Source organism: Chelonoidis abingdonii, chromosome 3 (assembly GCF_003597395.2).
Source record: "Chelonoidis abingdonii isolate Lonesome George chromosome 3, CheloAbing_2.0, whole genome shotgun sequence".
Taxonomy (NCBI): domain Eukaryota; kingdom Metazoa; phylum Chordata; order Testudines; family Testudinidae; genus Chelonoidis; species Chelonoidis abingdonii.
The window spans coordinates 103145065-103161147 of record NC_133771.1 but is presented as its reverse complement, the minus strand read 5'-3'; the positions used below and the strand labels follow the sequence as shown (position 1 = coordinate 103161147).

The window sequence follows — 16083 nt, the reverse complement described above, 5'->3', positions numbered from 1 at the left end:
TGGGAAGACCCCTCTGGACGGTCCTTGGGACTGTCCATCATTTAGGTAATCCAGTCCCCAGATTTGCATGCATACAGAGAAATGGTCCCATACTCTCAAAAGAAAAGCCTGGAGACACTTGGCATGTGACTTCACCTATGGGGAGACCCATATGTGCGAGACCAGCAGATCCAGTAGCTAGAGACACTGAGCTATGAATGCCCTTATGTATTTGTCCAGCATGAATATCAGATCCTAGATCTTCTATAATCTGTCTACTGTCTTTCTCTGCTCCAACTCTGTTTAGCAAGAGAACTAGGAAGCTTTTCCTGATGTCATTGCAAAACCATGTGGTTGGGGTGGGCGGGTGTGTGGGTGGGGGGCGGCTATCCAGAGTCCTGTGAGCTCTGCTTTGCTGCACCTACTAAAGTCTCTGGGTGGGGAGGGTGGATCAAAAGGAAGAATCTTTGTCATGCTGAGGATTTTGTTGGTTTGGAGGAAAATTCATTTAGGTTTCCTTGGAAGCTTCTGCTCCAGATTCTCCCCACCCCAACAGGGTCACAATCTTTTTCTAGATACCACTGGTGTTGGTCGCAATCAATGGATTGCTGTGCTGGTTTTGACCCCAAAGTTGAGGCTTCTCTGCAGCATCAGCTACTAATTTCTCTAATGTTTCGCCCAACAGTTCCTCACCCGTAAGCTTGGAAGCACAAGATATCCAATTAGGATGAGTGATGACTATTCATTGGCGTAACATAACACCCTTGTAGCCATCAAGTTAGAATCCATTGCTCGTCACAAATCACATCAAGAGTTTGACCAAGATAGGACCAGAGATGTCTTACAGTAAAAAAGGATCACAGCCCTAGAAGATGAGCCGCTTGTTTACTACACAATAGGCTTTCCTTACTAAATATAAAAAAAACCCTTTGGTCTGAACAGTTATAGCTGAGGCTGCAGAGTGTGCCACTCTTGTGGTCTTTGGCGTGTTTTGGAAGGAAGTCCTCTTCTGAAGCTGTGACTGATGGAGCTACTGCTGCACCAACCGTAGGCTCCCCAATATATATATATATATTTTTTACATATATAAACAAATATCTTAGTTTAACGTTTGGTTTAATCAGGTGTCTTCATTTGGATCTTATGATGCCCTCAAAGGAGGCAACAATGGGAAAACATATTATCATAATGCTTGAGAAGAAAGATATGTTTCACTAATATTAACACGTTCCTTGCATGCCAATGATTGACATCCTGTCTTAGAAAAATTTGATGCTTTTTTGCATGTGTGCTACTTCATCCCCTGGCTGTTTATAGGGGGAGGTAGTACATTGTTGATACTGGTCTGGGGAACACACCAGAGAGGAGAGTTACTGAAACTCATACCTCAGTTGTGAAAACAGCTTGTCAGCTGTCCCTGGAAGCCTGAAAGGCTGCCTGCTTACTCCACCAGGCTGCCTAGCACCCAAGTGCTGTAGGAGCAACCTAGTACTATCTGGAGCTTTACTCAAGAAATCAGGGTAATTTTGAACATGGGAAGGGAATTCTCACTTACTTCTCTGTAATTCCATGAAGGTGCAACTTTGTGGGGAGTGGAATCCACATGTGCCTCTAGTCTGCGAAAGGCTAGCTGAAGTGCTCCAGGCTCTAATATAGAGTCAGTCTGTGGAGCAGGGGAGGAGTAAACAGGGAGATCCTTTCCTGCCTTTCAGAGTGTGAGCTCCCTTCCCTGGCAGAGCAAGGGTTTATGGCTCATGATCAGAAGACAATTCCCATTCTGTTGCTGCCTCAAAGCTTAGTCTCTTTCCCTGATGGAGTGAGGGTTCTTGGGCTGAAAGCCAGATAGGCACAATTTCTCTTAGCTTGCAGCTTAAGGCAGGGTGGCACAGGAGTCTCTGCATGCCCAGAGATACTGCAGTGTCAGGGGGCGAGAGAGGATAAGTGTGGTACAGAGCACTGTGAAAGAGACTTTGTGAAGAAGATAAACCCCAGCAATCAGTCCCTTGGGGGAGAAGGCAAAGGAGAAGGGAGATAAACCCCTAATTTTCACCCCACTAGTTTATTCAGATCAATTTAACAACAGTACTCACTCCCTTGTGAAGGACACATTTGCTTTTGCCTTTTTGAAACCCAGAGTCTCTGGGTTTTGCAGGATTTACCTCAGAGTATCCTGAAAACCCCGATTCATGGTGCAAAGAAGGGGAGCCATGTAGGAGCCCTGCTGCTCTCCCCAGGGATGCTAGGACCCACTTTAGGACTTGTGAGAGGACCCATAGCTCAGGAAGGGTCTTAGCTTTGAGATCTCTTGTTACCCCAGGACTTATTCCTGGCTCTGCTGGATAAAGTCCTCCTACTTCCCAGAGCCTCTCCCTGTTCTGCTCGGTGTCTCCTGGTCAGGTTTTTCTGCAGTGGAGTCAAGGCTACTTGGGGTGACAGTGGCCCCAACATACCTGTCTGACTTGGAGCAGTGTGCCTTAGGACAGATAGGATTGGCTCGCTGGGTACAGGCTGGGCATGTTTTACCTTTTGCCAGCCTTGAGAAAGCTGGCTAACATGCAGTGCACCTTTTGGAGTTTGCCCAGGGCTTGTACAGCTGGTCTGTCATGCCTGAAAGGGGAGCACAGGAGCTTGGTGGGGAAGCAAGGTGAGAACAGCAACTGCAACAGAGGCTCCAGGAGCTGTGACCATTGTGCTGCTCAGATCCAGGACCAGGAGGAGGAAAGGAGGTTTGAATATAAATAAAAACACCTTAACTGCCCCCCAAACACCTACAAATTACAAACAGAAAAAGACAGGAGCGGAACAAACCATCACTTGACTACTGCCACCGAGGCAGAAGGTTTGGTAGGAAGCAGGAAAGGGGAGCATGTCTAGCACAGACTATGTTGCAGCTTTGCACAGCCTCCAGCAACTGAAGACAGGAAGGGAATAAACCCATTCCTATCAAAATCATGGCAGACGCTTGGCTGTAGACTAGATCCTGTTTTCGATATGCTGGATTATAGAAAAGATGTGGATAGATGGCCAAATGCAAATTATCATAAAAACTGTGATGAGCTGAATGGTTCACTCAGACACACACTGTGGAACTGCCAGATAGTTCAAAGTGTCTGGCAACAGGTTATTACACAGTTTAATTTGATTTCCTTGATACAATGAAGAGATAAGGTATTTATCCAATGTAGTCACAACTTCATTAACTAACAGAAAATAACATCCTAGAAAAATGGAGGGCAAAAGAACAAGTTGAACTTGCTCTTCACTACAACAAGCCGACTGATCTATCTTGAGAGAGTCTGTGTAAAGTCACAGTTTTGTCCCTTTGAAGAAACATGGTCTGCTTTGCTAGAATTATATGATTAAATATATGCCTACATATTAGCATAGGTCATTTCAGGATTGAACATGGAGCTATTTTCTGTTCTGCTCCTCTTTTTTTTGTCTTGTTCTTACTACTTAAATTCACTTGCTACGTAAATTCACTTGAGTGTGTTTTGTATATATATAGAGAGAGAGAACGCGAGCGAGGGAATTATTTTCTCTAAATATTGCATGATGCCAGTAAAATATATATATTTCAGTATCAACTTAATAAAAATGCATATGAAAAAAACAACTGATTGAAGGATGTTGGAGGAATGCATATTGGAGAAATCTGAAAGGTTGTCCCAAGGGGAAAAAGTTGCACATTTTAAAGGTGCAAATAACTGAATGTTCTAACGAACATTAAAAAAAATATGGATGTCTAGGAGGAAGGGAAAGAGAGGAAGTCTGAAAATCTCTAATGGAAACAGCCTGGGAAAATCTGAGGGCACTAGGTGATCTTAGGTGCAAGATCTGGAAAGAGGTATGAAAAATCTTATGGGAAGAATTTTGGGAAAAAATAGACTGATCTAGGTGAAATAACAGTCAATTATATTTATTTAAAATAAATTAACTATAAAATAAATGTGTTATTTTATTCATGTTTTCATAGGCTCCGACTGAATTTAATTCTACAAGCTCCAATTTTCTTTTTACAAAGATTCTCCTAAAATGTCCATAGAATCTATGTGGAGAAGGACATTCTACAGACTTTTGGTTAACTTCTGACCATAATTATATTGGGGGAGGAGAGTGGAGTTTCTATTTTGCCTGAAACATCAAGTTTAAACTACTCTTGAAAGTGGAATATTGAATTAGATGGCCAAATTGGTCTGTTCAAGCATGGCAATTTTAATATCCCTATCTACTCATTTAATAATATTGTGTAAATATTCTTTCTTCATGTGAAATAAAAAGAGAGACACATTAAGGAATCCAACATAACATAGCATTCCTCCCTCCCTCGTCCTATATTTTAAAAAATTATATGTAGGGCTGTCAAACAATTAAAAAATTAACAACAATTAATCAAGAAATTAAAAAAAATCATGATTAATCACCTTTAATCACATTGTTACAAATAGAATACCATTTAAATATTTTTCCATGTTTTCCACATTTTCAAATATATTGATTTCAATTACAAACACAGAATACAAAGTGTACAGTGCTCACTTTATAGTGTTATTTTTTATTACAAATATTTGCACTGTAAAAAAGATAAAAAATAGTATATTTCAATTCACCTCAGACAAGTACTGTAGTGCATCATCTCTTTATTGTGAAAGTGCAACTTACAAATGGAGATTTTTTTTTGGTTACATAAATGCACTCAAAAACAAAACAATGTAAAACTTCAGAGCCTGCAAGTCCACTCAATCCTACTTCTTGTTCAGCCAATCGCTAAGACAAACGAGATAATTCTGCCAGCTTCTTATTTACAAGTCACCTGAAAGTGAGACTAGGCATTGCCGTGGCACTATTGTAACTGGCACTGCAAGGTATTTACATGCCAGATATGCTCAACATTTGTATGCCTCTTCATGCTTTAACCACCATTCCCAAGAACATTCTTCCATGCTGATGACTGGCTCTGCTCGATATCAAACCAAAACAGTGCAGACTGACGCATGTTCATTTTTATCATTTGAGTCAGATGCCATGATTTTCTTTTTTGGTGGTTCGGGTTCTGTAGTTTCTGAATCAGAGTGCTGCTCTTTTAAGACTTCTGACTGCATGTTCCACACCTCATCCCTCTGAGATTTGGGAAGGCACTTCAGATTCTTGAACCTTGGGTTGAGTGCTATAGCTGTCTTTAGAAATATCATCTTGGTGCCTTCTTTGCATTTTGTCAAAACTGTAATGAAAGTGTTCTTAAATTGAACGTGTGTTGGGCCATCACCTGAGACTGCCATAACTTGAAATATATGGCAGAATAGGGTTAAACAATGAAGCAAGAGACATACACTTCTCCCCAAGGAGTTCAGTCACAAATTTCATTAATACATTTTTTTTTTTTTTTAACAAGCGTCATCAGCATGGAAGCACGTCCACTGGAATGGTGGCCGAAACATGAAGGGACATACAAATGTTTAGTATGTCTGGCATGTAAATACCTTGCAACGCCACCTACAAAAGTGCCATGAGAACGCCCGTTCTCACTTTCAGATGACATTGTAAATAAGAAGCAGGCAGAAGTATCTCCTGTAAATGTAAACAAACTTGTTTGTCTTAGCGATTGGCTGAACAAGAAGTAAAACTGTGTGGACTCATAGGCTCTGAAGTTTTACAGTGTTTTGAGTGTAAAAACAACAAAAAAATCTCCATTTGTAAGTTGCGCTTTCACGATAAAGATTGCACTTCAGTACTTGTCTGAGGTGAAAAGAAACAGTATTTTTCAGTTATCTTTTTTACAGTGCAAGTATTTGTAATAAAATATAATACTATAAAGTGAACACTATACATTTGGTATTCTGTGTTGTAATTGAAATCAATATATTTAAAAACACAGAAAAACATCCAAAATATTTATAAAAAATTTAAATTGGTATTCTATTATTGTTTAACAGTGTGATTAAAACTGCACACTGCACACGCACACCTAGCGTGGGTTAATTGCTTGAGTTAACTGTGATTGATAGCCCTAATTATATGTTCCATGAACAGATTCTGTCCAATCAGCTGTAGCTAGATCGTAAACAATGACTGGTTAGTCATCCTACCAAACATGTAAAAGAGAGAATTTATGATCTAGTATGCTAATTAACACTTTAAATAAGTAGTTACTAGAGTAATTTTTATACCTTTATCTATTCCTACCAAGAGTTGTGAAAACATTTAATATAACAAAACAACAAGAACAATATAATATAATATGTAACAGGATGCCAGAGAGCCTGGAAACCTCCTCAGCTTTGTGATAAACTATTTTGAGCGTTACACATTCCTTTAACAGGTATCTTGATAAAAATCTATTGTATACTCAGAGTTAGGGCACAATGGGCCCTTTCTCTCTATTAAACTGAAAGATAATCCTGTGGCATTCAGTGGGGACTCAGCACGATTGAAAAATCAGGCCACTAATTTAGGTTGAATTGAGAAGGCTAAATGTATGAATTGAGAAGACTAAATCTAGACTCCTACTTCTGAAGATCTTGGCCTTGACTATTCTGTTTGAGGCAATTATCTTTTACTCCTGTACATGATTGTATCCTTCTAATAGGTTAAGAGTGAGCTTTTGTTTGTTTGCAATCGATTGCAAGTACTGTATCATGCTCATTAAGGGCTTGATCCAACTCCCACTGAACTCAAAGTCTCTCCATTGATTTCTATGAAACTTGCCTCAGGCCAGAATTGCTTATTATAAAATTAAAAACACCTTTATGCATTGTCAATACTGTAATTGCTGCCTACTTTTTATAAGGAAAATCTTTAATGACCTGGAAGTATAACCAGATACTTAATTTACCTTTTATTCTACTAGCTAAAAATAGCTGGGATCAATTTTTTTCTTATATCTTTTATCTCAATTTTTGTACTCTGCATGTTTCAAGATGTTTGAGTTATGATATATTTTCCACTTATTAAAAAGGAGAGCCAATAATAGAATTTGAATGTGCTGTCTACACACACACACACACATTATATAATTCTCTTCCATTTTCTGTTGGCATACTATTAATCAAAATAAGAGGCCCTATAGTAATTTTTCTTTGCTTTGTCCTGTATTTCACAAACCCAATTTCAGTTTAAACAGAAATTGTTAAAGGTACTCTTTTAGGCAGCAGTGTTTATTGTGAAGAATCATATTTGGGATTATAAAAAATCTTGACTATTACTGATAAAAGTATTACCTCATTTTTTCTATTACTTTCTATGGAAAATCTACTGAATCTGTTTTCAGGAAATGGACTAACTTTCTATTGACTCCATATCTAAATTTTGCATGGAAGTTTAAAGATTATATGCCTAGTACCTGCAATAAAGTTGACTATTTCCATTACAAATATCCTCCCCATAAAATAATTTTGTTTTCTGATTTCACAGACTGGAAATGCGTCAGTTTCTTGAACCAATAGTTATCTGAGGTACCATAAATATGCAGTGTTGTAGCCGTGCTGGTCCTAGGATATTAGCAAGACAAAGTGGGTGAAGTAATACCTTTTATTAGACCAGCTTCTGTTGGTGAGAGAGAGACATTTTCGAGCTTACAAAGACCTCTTCTTCAGGTCTGGGAAACTAAGACTTTGTCTACACTAGCCCTTTTGTCAGTAAAACTTTTGCCGGTCGGAGTATGAAAAAAATACACTGCTGACCGACATAAGTTGCACCAACAAAAGTGCCAGTGTGGACAGCTATGTCCACAGACAGAAATGCTCTCCCACCAACATAGCTACCACTGCTTGTTTGGGGTGTTTTAATTATGCCAGCAGGAGAGTTCTCTGTCACTGGCACAGAGCAGCTACACGGGAGACCTTACAGCGGCACAGCTAACTCCATGCCAGTCCACAGTTTTCCTGGGGCAGGTGGAAGAGTCACCCTGAGACCTTAAGTGGTCTCGACTGGTCTTACATGACCTTTCCCTCGGCAGTCAACAGGGAATGGTTCCTCTGCTTCTTCAGAGAGGTGCCTGCTCTGGAATGTGAAGTGGAAGCATACTCAGAACCCCATGACAGTCTCCAGCCTGATGACTGCCTCAGTACCGAAGCAGGAACCACAGTTGGGAATTGCTCCCCCACATGAAGAACAGTGTTTAAACCCCCATGAGGGCATCACCGAGAAAATCTAAATTATCATAACTAATGCTAATCTAGCACTCAGTGTTCTACTAACTATTTACAAGAGAAAACTAAACTAGTTGAGAGGTTGTGAGGTTAAGACCACACACAACTCTGATTCCAGCCAAGGTTGGTGCAAAGGAACTGACAGGGCCGGTGCAACCCATTAGGCAACCTAGGCAGTCGCCTAGGGCGCTAGCATTTGGGGGGTGGAATTTTGGGTCCTTTGGCGGCGGCCAGATCTTCGGCCGCCCTGGTTGTTGTCAGCCTTTAGGCGGAGGGACTGGGGCAGGGGGGCATGGCACACAGGGGATCTGCTCCCCGCCTCAGATCACCTCTGCTCCGCCTCCTCCCCTGAGCATGCCGCCCCGCTCTGCTTCTCTCCTTCCCAAGCTTGCGGCGTCAAACAGCTGATTGGTGCCACAAGCCTAGGAGGCAGGAGAAGTGGAGTGGCAACGGCATGCTTGGGGAGGAGGCGGAGCAGAGGTGAGCTGGGGAAGGGAGCTGCCGCATGGCTCCCTGGGCTGGGGGGAGATGCCATGGGCGGGGGGGGGGGCTTCAGGGTGGGGCGTGAGAGAGCTGCCACAAGCTCCTTGGGGGGGTTTCTACACTGCGTGGGCATCCGTCCCGTTGTGGTGTCGGGCTCCTTAGCATGTCGGTTAGCCTCCTCTACTCTATCTCGCCAGCTGTCGGTACATCTCCGTGCGCCCACTGGCTCTGGAGCCTCGTCCTCCGATGGCGCTAAGGTGAAGTTTTGCCTAGCACACGAAACATCCTTGCACCCACCCTGGGAACTGAGTGAGATTCGGAGCAACGGCACCTCATATACCCAGAGGAGAGGCTACAGCCATGTGGTGCTAGTGCTGCCCCTCTACAAGTACTCTAATTAAGAAAGAAATCACTGAGTAAATCCAAGTTTCAGGGGATTGAACTGGTTCTTAATTAAGCAGTAAACTTCAATAATCTAAACTTTACTTTGAGATATCTACTCTATTTGATTAACATTCCTAGGCTGAGAACTGTATCTCAACTAATTTGCTATTATCACCACTTATAATATGGGTGTTATGAATGTCTGATAACATGAAGATGCATAGAATTAAGGAAGGCTGTCTCATTCTAGTGTAGGATAATAGCCACCAAAATAAGGCTTCAAATTTGCAATGAGTTTAACTTCAGTAGATTGCTTTACTCATATGAAGCCCCACTTAAGTCACTGAAATGCATACATTTTAATTCACATATACTGACAATAACTTTTCTATAACACTAGTCAAAGTGTCTACCTTTAAAAACTAGCTTTAAATTTGTTTTAAAATTTAGATTGTCTTAAAAACTAGCTTAAACGCACATTGCTTCTTTCAGCACAAACAATTAATACAAAACCTCAGTTAGTTAAATAAGCATTTTTCATTTAAAAATGTGATTTATTTTTAAGGAGAATGTAGGGAAATTCCTTACCTCTATAGAATCAATAATTTCCCTGTTCAGGAATACATGTATCCCCTCATTTTTCCCTATGCTTTGCATTATTCACTAGCTGTATACATTATGACACACCATTATTCTAGTATTTAATTTAGAAACAACTGCATGGCTTCCTCGTGTCTCCCCACACCTTTCCTGGGAATTTCACTAATAAATCATTGTACTGTATTTATGTAACAAGTTGCATTTCACATGCAGTTTCCAAACAATCCATATTTCAAAAGTAGTTGAAAGAGACATACCTAGAGGGTTTCTTGTCTTTGGCATCACATAATAGAAGCTCTTTGCAAGGAGATTTATTTTCCGTATCTTCTTGCTTTGTTGTCTCTGACACAGATTTCCCAGATGATCGGTTATGAGCTGAAGATTTTGAGCCAGTGTGACCAGGGCTAGGACATTTTCTGTCACTATTAAAACAAATTGATAAAGTTTTGAAATCTGAGCTGACAGTTTATTTTCTATGTCGTTGAAGATTCATTGCTGTAATTAAAGAAATACTGATACAGCAAGAAATCATATATTTAAAGAAAAATAAAATGTCCTTCCCTGCTACTAAGAAAACTTTACAAACTGACAAAACTGGATCTCCAACTCCAGCCACAACTTCAAAGCACTAGGTATACAGCTATTTTTAGAGCACTCACCAGCCCTCCTAGCTCAAGTCTGTCGACCTGGGATTGGAGGCTCACTACCACTTGCTCCAAAATGCAGTGTAAATTTATCCGCATTGTCACAGGTAAAACTCCCACTGACTTCAATGGGAGTAGAGTTCACCCAACACTGAGTGCTTTTGAAAAGTCTACCAGTATAATATGAATACAGAAGAATTTTAAAATTTCTTTTCACAGTTTTTGCTTTAAAAAATGCATGCATTCTTGTGTCTTGGACAATCAAAACAAATTAGGGCCTGATACTATTCCCACTGAAGTGAAGTTACTGTAGGCACCATTAGAACTAGTCAGTTTGTAGTCAATTTTACTTTCTAGTTCTAATACATTAGCACAATCCTACAATTTGGGGATAATTTAACCAGATAGTGAATTTCTAATAGCTGAACACCCTCTTTGTTTTTAACATAAAGTGGGGCTTCTCCATGAAAACAGCACTTAAACTACTACATATTCAAAATTCAAGGGCATAATAAGTGAAAACTGAGTGAAATTCTGGACTGCAAATATGTCACCATTAGCACATTTCACTCAAATATAGCCCTTAGAAATATTGCAAACCCCTCCCCACTCCAGGTATTTGCAATTGATTTTGGTGTAAGAGCCTGAAACTGTTGAAAATAAACATATAAGGAGCCCCTTGCCACCACAACCATTTTCTCCCACTGCTTCTAATAAAAAAGCTACCAACCTTTCCAAAACTGTTGCTCTTTGAGAGGTCTTGCTCATGTCCATTCCACGTTAGGTGTGCGTGTCCAGTGTGCACCTTCGCCAGAGATTTCTGCCTCAGTGATATCCGTCAGACCAGCTCTAGCGACTTCTGGTGCCCTGCGCTCAGGCGCCAGTACAAGGAGCCGGATGGCCCCACATCCTCTCAGTTCCTTTTTGCCAGCTAACTCTGACAAAGAGGCAGGAGGGTGGATCATGGAATGGACATGAGCAACACATCTCGAAGAACAACACTTATGGAAAGGTTAGTAACTCTTTTCTTCTTTGAGTGCTTGCTCATGTCCATTCCACGGTATGTGACTCCCTAGGGGTACCCGAGGAGGAGGGCTCAGAGCTCATGAACACGTGGATTGCAACACTACTCTACCAAACTTGACAATCTCTTGCCTGCTGGGTGATAGTGTACTGGGAGGAGAAGGTATTTAACAATGAGCAGGTTGCTGCTCTGCAGATGTCTTGGATTAGGACCTTGGCCAGAAACGCCGCTAACAAAGCCTGAGCTCTTCTTGAATGAGCAGTCAAGATGGCAGGAGTTGGGACGCCTGCCTGCTCATAGCACATACAAATGCAGGAAGTGATGCAGGATGAAATTCTCTGGGCTAAAAGCAGTAGGCCCTTCATCTTGTCTGCTACTGCCATAAAAAGGAGCATGGATTTATGGAACGGCTTGGTCCTCTCAATGTAGAAGGCCAGGGATGTCTAACATCTAGTGTGTGGAGACACAGTTCCTCTGAATTCTTGTGCAATTTCGGGAAGAAAACTGCCCAGAAAATAGCCTGATTATTATGAAACTGCAAGACTATCTTTGGGAGGAATGCTGGTTGGGGGCGCAGTTGAACCATGTCATTATATAGAACACAGTATACGGAGGTTCCAATGTAAGGGCCTGATTTCTGAGACCCTTCTGGCCGAGGTAATTGCTACCAGGAAGGCAATCTTCCAGGAGAAATACGACTGAGGGCACAACATCAGCAGCTCAAAAGGGGGGCTCGCGCTTAGTAGGACTAGGTTTAGGTTCCATGGTGGGATAGGTTTACAAATTTGAGGGTACAGTCTTTTAATTCTTTGAGGAAGCAAATGGACATTTCGTGTGAGAAGACAAACCTACCATCCACTGGAGGGCTGAGACAGCCACCAGATGCACCTTGAGAGATGAAAGGGCTAGGCCCTGTTGTTTCAGATGGAGCAAGTATTCCAACACGAACTGGAAGGGTGACTGAATTGGTGAGAATCCTCGCTGGGAAGACCACACCAAGAAATGCTTCCACTTGGCTAGATAAGTCACTCTAGTAGACAGTTTCCTACTACCTAGCAAGACCTGATGGACTTGTTCTGAAGGGGCCTGCTCTGCCGGGTTCAACCATGGAGCTTAAATGTGGTCAGGTAGAGGGTCCTGAGGTTCAAATGGAATAAACGTGTGATCTTGCGAGATCAAGTCCAGGAGGGTTGAGAGTGGCAACAGGGGTGCTACTGACAGATCCAGCAGCGTGCCAAAGCAGTGTTGTCACGGCCATGCCGGGGCTATAAGGATGACCCTTGCTTTGTCTCGCTTGACTTTCAGAAGGACCTTGTGCACTAGAAGAATGCGAGAAAACACACAGAACAGGAATTCTGTCCATGCAAGTAGGAAAGCATCTGAGAGCGAGCCAGGGCTGTGACTGTGCAGTGAGCAAAACTATTGGCATTTCCTGCTCTGTTTGGTTGCGAACAGGTCTACAGAGGAGATCCCCACCTCTGGAAGATGGATCTGGTCTCCTCTGAGTGAAGGGATTACTTGTGGTGAGAAGAGAAAGACCTGGTGAAACAGGTGATCTGCCAGGCTCCCAGACGTCCCACAGGTGAATGGTCTCTTGATACAGGGTAGACGAACACACTCTTTCCTGTCTGTTGATGTAAAACATGGCTGCCATGCTGTCCGTGAACACTCATACAACTTAGTCCATAATCTGGGGTAGGAACACTTGGCAAATTAAGTGGACCGCTCTGAGCTTGCTGATGTTTAAGTGCAAGGAGAGCTCTTCCTGGGACCACAGGTCCTGAGGCGCTTGAGGTAAGCCCCCAACCTAGTTTGGATGCATCTGAAATTAGGGATATGGAAACTTGAGGGGTAAAAAAGTTAACTCTTGCACATACTGAACGGGGATCTCTTCACCAGTCGAGAGAGACAAGGACCAGAATGGGGACTATAAGCACCTATTCCAAGTGGTGATGATACACATAAGCCAGCCAAACTTGAAGGGGTCTGAGGTGTGGTCTTGTGTGTCGTACCACGTAAATGCACACAGCCATGTGACCCAAAAGTTTGAGGCAAAAATGGACTATCATGACCAGGTTGGCCCCGACCTTGGATATCAAAGCCGACATTGTTTGGAGCCAAGACTCTAGGAGGAAGACTCTGGACCAGGTAATATCAAGCACCATTCCAATAACCTCTATCCTCTGGAGGGAACAAGAGACAACTTTTGCTCATTTATCAATAGGCCCAAGACACAGAAGGTGGCTTGGACCAGGATGATGCAGGCTTTCACCTGAGCCTCGGACCAGCCCTTGATCACAGCCAGTCATCAAGGTAATGATAGACTTGAATGATGTGCCTTCTGAGGAAGGCTGCCATCACCGGCATGCATTTTTTGAAAACCCAAGGGGCTGCTGACAGGCCAAATGGGAGGATGATGAACTGGCAATAAGTTGGTTTACAATAAATCTGAGGAATCTTCTGTGGCCCCTGGAAGATGGAGATGTGGAAATAGGCATCTTTTGACTTGAGGCATACCAGTCTTATGGAACCAGAGAGGGAATAATGGAGACCAGGGAGACCATGTGGAACCTCAGTTTCCTGAGATAATTAAGAATCCAGGATTCTTAATGTGGCGCAGCTAGGCCCCTTATATCGGCACAGCATCACAGGGAACTAGAGTGAGTGTGACAGATACCACTAAGGGAAAAATCTCCAGCAACGGCGCATGCAGCGCATGCACACCTAACATGGAATGGACATGAGCAAGCACTCCAAGAAGAATAAATCGTCCCAGGGCCTTAACTCCACTCCTGTTGCTGCTCTTGCAAAACTCACCCCCAATAATTTGATTCCCCACTTTCCCCCCAGTAAAACCAAATTTATTAGGGCTGAAACAATGAGGAGTCTTGTGGCACCTTAAAGACTAACAAATTTATTAGAGCATAAGCTTTGTGGGCTATGACCCAATTCATATATCTGAAAAAGTGGGTCATAACCCGCAAAAGCTTATGGTCTAATAAATTTGTTAGTCTTTAAGGTGCCACAAGACTCCTCGTTGTTTTTGCTGAAACAGACTAACACAGCTACCCCTCTGAAATTTATTAGGGCTGTTTTTCAAGCATCAACACTCATATATACCTATCAGCGAAACTGCTCTAGCAAATGTAAAAACAAAATGAATCATTTCCACAAACGAAATAAACCATTAAACAACTGATTTTAAACAATAATTAACATCTGAATGGTCTGTACACTTAGCAGGAGTGAAAATGCACTCTTGCTAAATCATACATAATGAAATCAACATCAATTTTTGTCAGCTCAATCATCTGCAGGCTCAGCTCTAACAGGACCATTTCTTCTCTGAAAATGGTAATGTAGAGAAAAACACAGGCCTTTCGAGACAATACAGCCTTCAAGTTCCGTAAATTATGTAATATAGCAGTTAAATAAAATGATATTATTGTAAGTTGTTAATACTATTTAGATCTTAATTACTTGATTACAGGAGAGGCTGATCTTTCATTTACTTCTGTCTTTCTGTTCTTGGGGACAGATGGACTGGCTAGTGGCATCTCTCCACTTAAACGATCCGGTAAGATACGTTCTTTGTTCAAGTTGACGTCAGAATACGGGCAGCTGACAACACCGAAAATTGAAGAGAGGAGAGGAGAAATACTTCCATTAGCTCAGACACTGAACAAACTTTCCTTAGTTTAAAGTGAAATGACTAAAGATTCCAGCCTGGAAAAAGGAACAACAAAGATGGAAAGAAATACCTTGGTGTATTCTTTTCACTTTAAAATATTACCGAATACACTAGATTTTTGACATGCCAACCTGTTTGCATCTATCTTACTCTTTCTTTATACAGCAATTTACTACCACAGAACCAGTATTATGGCATAAAGTCTAGAAGCCAATAGAAAACCAAGCACGGATGGATGTTCATTAATACACCGGCTAAAAGTGAAAACCAGAACTGTGCTACTAACCAAACTCAAGTAGCAAATATTTCCTTTTACTTCACAAAGAAGCAAACCTGCTGTGCTGCTGTCTTGATGCTTTTGTTTTCAAATCGGCTCTTTCCCCACCACACAACTGCCTCAGAATACTAGCCAGACTCCCATGGATACTGGTCCTCCTCCCACTTAGGTTGTCCTGCTGATTTCTGAGTGGTCCAATAGTATTGTATTGAGAATATACACCAGACACCATGCCCAGTTATCCTTTGCTTCTGATCATACTCCCCTGACCCCACAAACTATTTGTATGGAATCAACAGAATCATGCTACCATGGTTATTTGACCTGCAATACACTTTACAGAAAGAGTTACCACTACACTATTCAACTGGGACTGGGAACAATGATTGGCCCACATTCTAATTGGCTGTTAGCATTTTTACAATTACATTACATTAAAAAATGTTATTTATATTACAAAGCCAAGCACCTGAAAGTTAGGAAATGCCAGATTTACAGTTTGTTCACAACTTCGTCCCTCCTGTGCAGTGAATGAGGCAGGGGTCCTGTGGAAAAAGTAGTGTATGATCATGTAATTAAAGGTATTATCATAATATACACAAAGGGGGTGAATTAAGATTGCCTGGGTAACTCTAAAACAGTCATTTATTAACTTTAAAGTCCTTGACTTTGCAACCTAAATAACCTCTCTCCTTCCCACACTGGGAGAAGAAGGACTCCTGTTCCAAGGGGGGGTCCCCAGATGACAAGGTTACTTACCCCTGTAACTGTTGTTCTTCGAGATGTGTTGCTCATATCCATTCCATTTAGGTGTGTGCGCACCGCGTGCACAGCCGTCGGAGAAACTTTTTACC

General features: G+C 41.7%; 1 protein-coding gene across 4 annotated transcripts in view; it reads right to left on the bottom strand.

Moving 5' to 3' along the window:
* Positions 1 to 16083, bottom strand: part of L3MBTL3 (L3MBTL histone methyl-lysine binding protein 3) — a 172660-nt gene that overhangs the window by 23531 nt on the left and 133046 nt on the right. For all 4 annotated transcript variants that reach the window (XR_012655534.1, XM_075063942.1, XM_075063943.1 and 1 more), the window contains 2 exons: positions 14742 to 14882; positions 9851 to 10015 (listed from right to left, as the gene is read on the bottom strand). Coding sequence is in view for 3 of the 4 variants with exons in the window: in XM_075063942.1 (XP_074920043.1) it covers positions 9851 to 10015; positions 14742 to 14882 (306 nt within the window). In the remaining variant the exon portion in view is untranslated. The remainder of the gene's footprint in view (positions 1 to 9850; positions 10016 to 14741; positions 14883 to 16083) is intronic.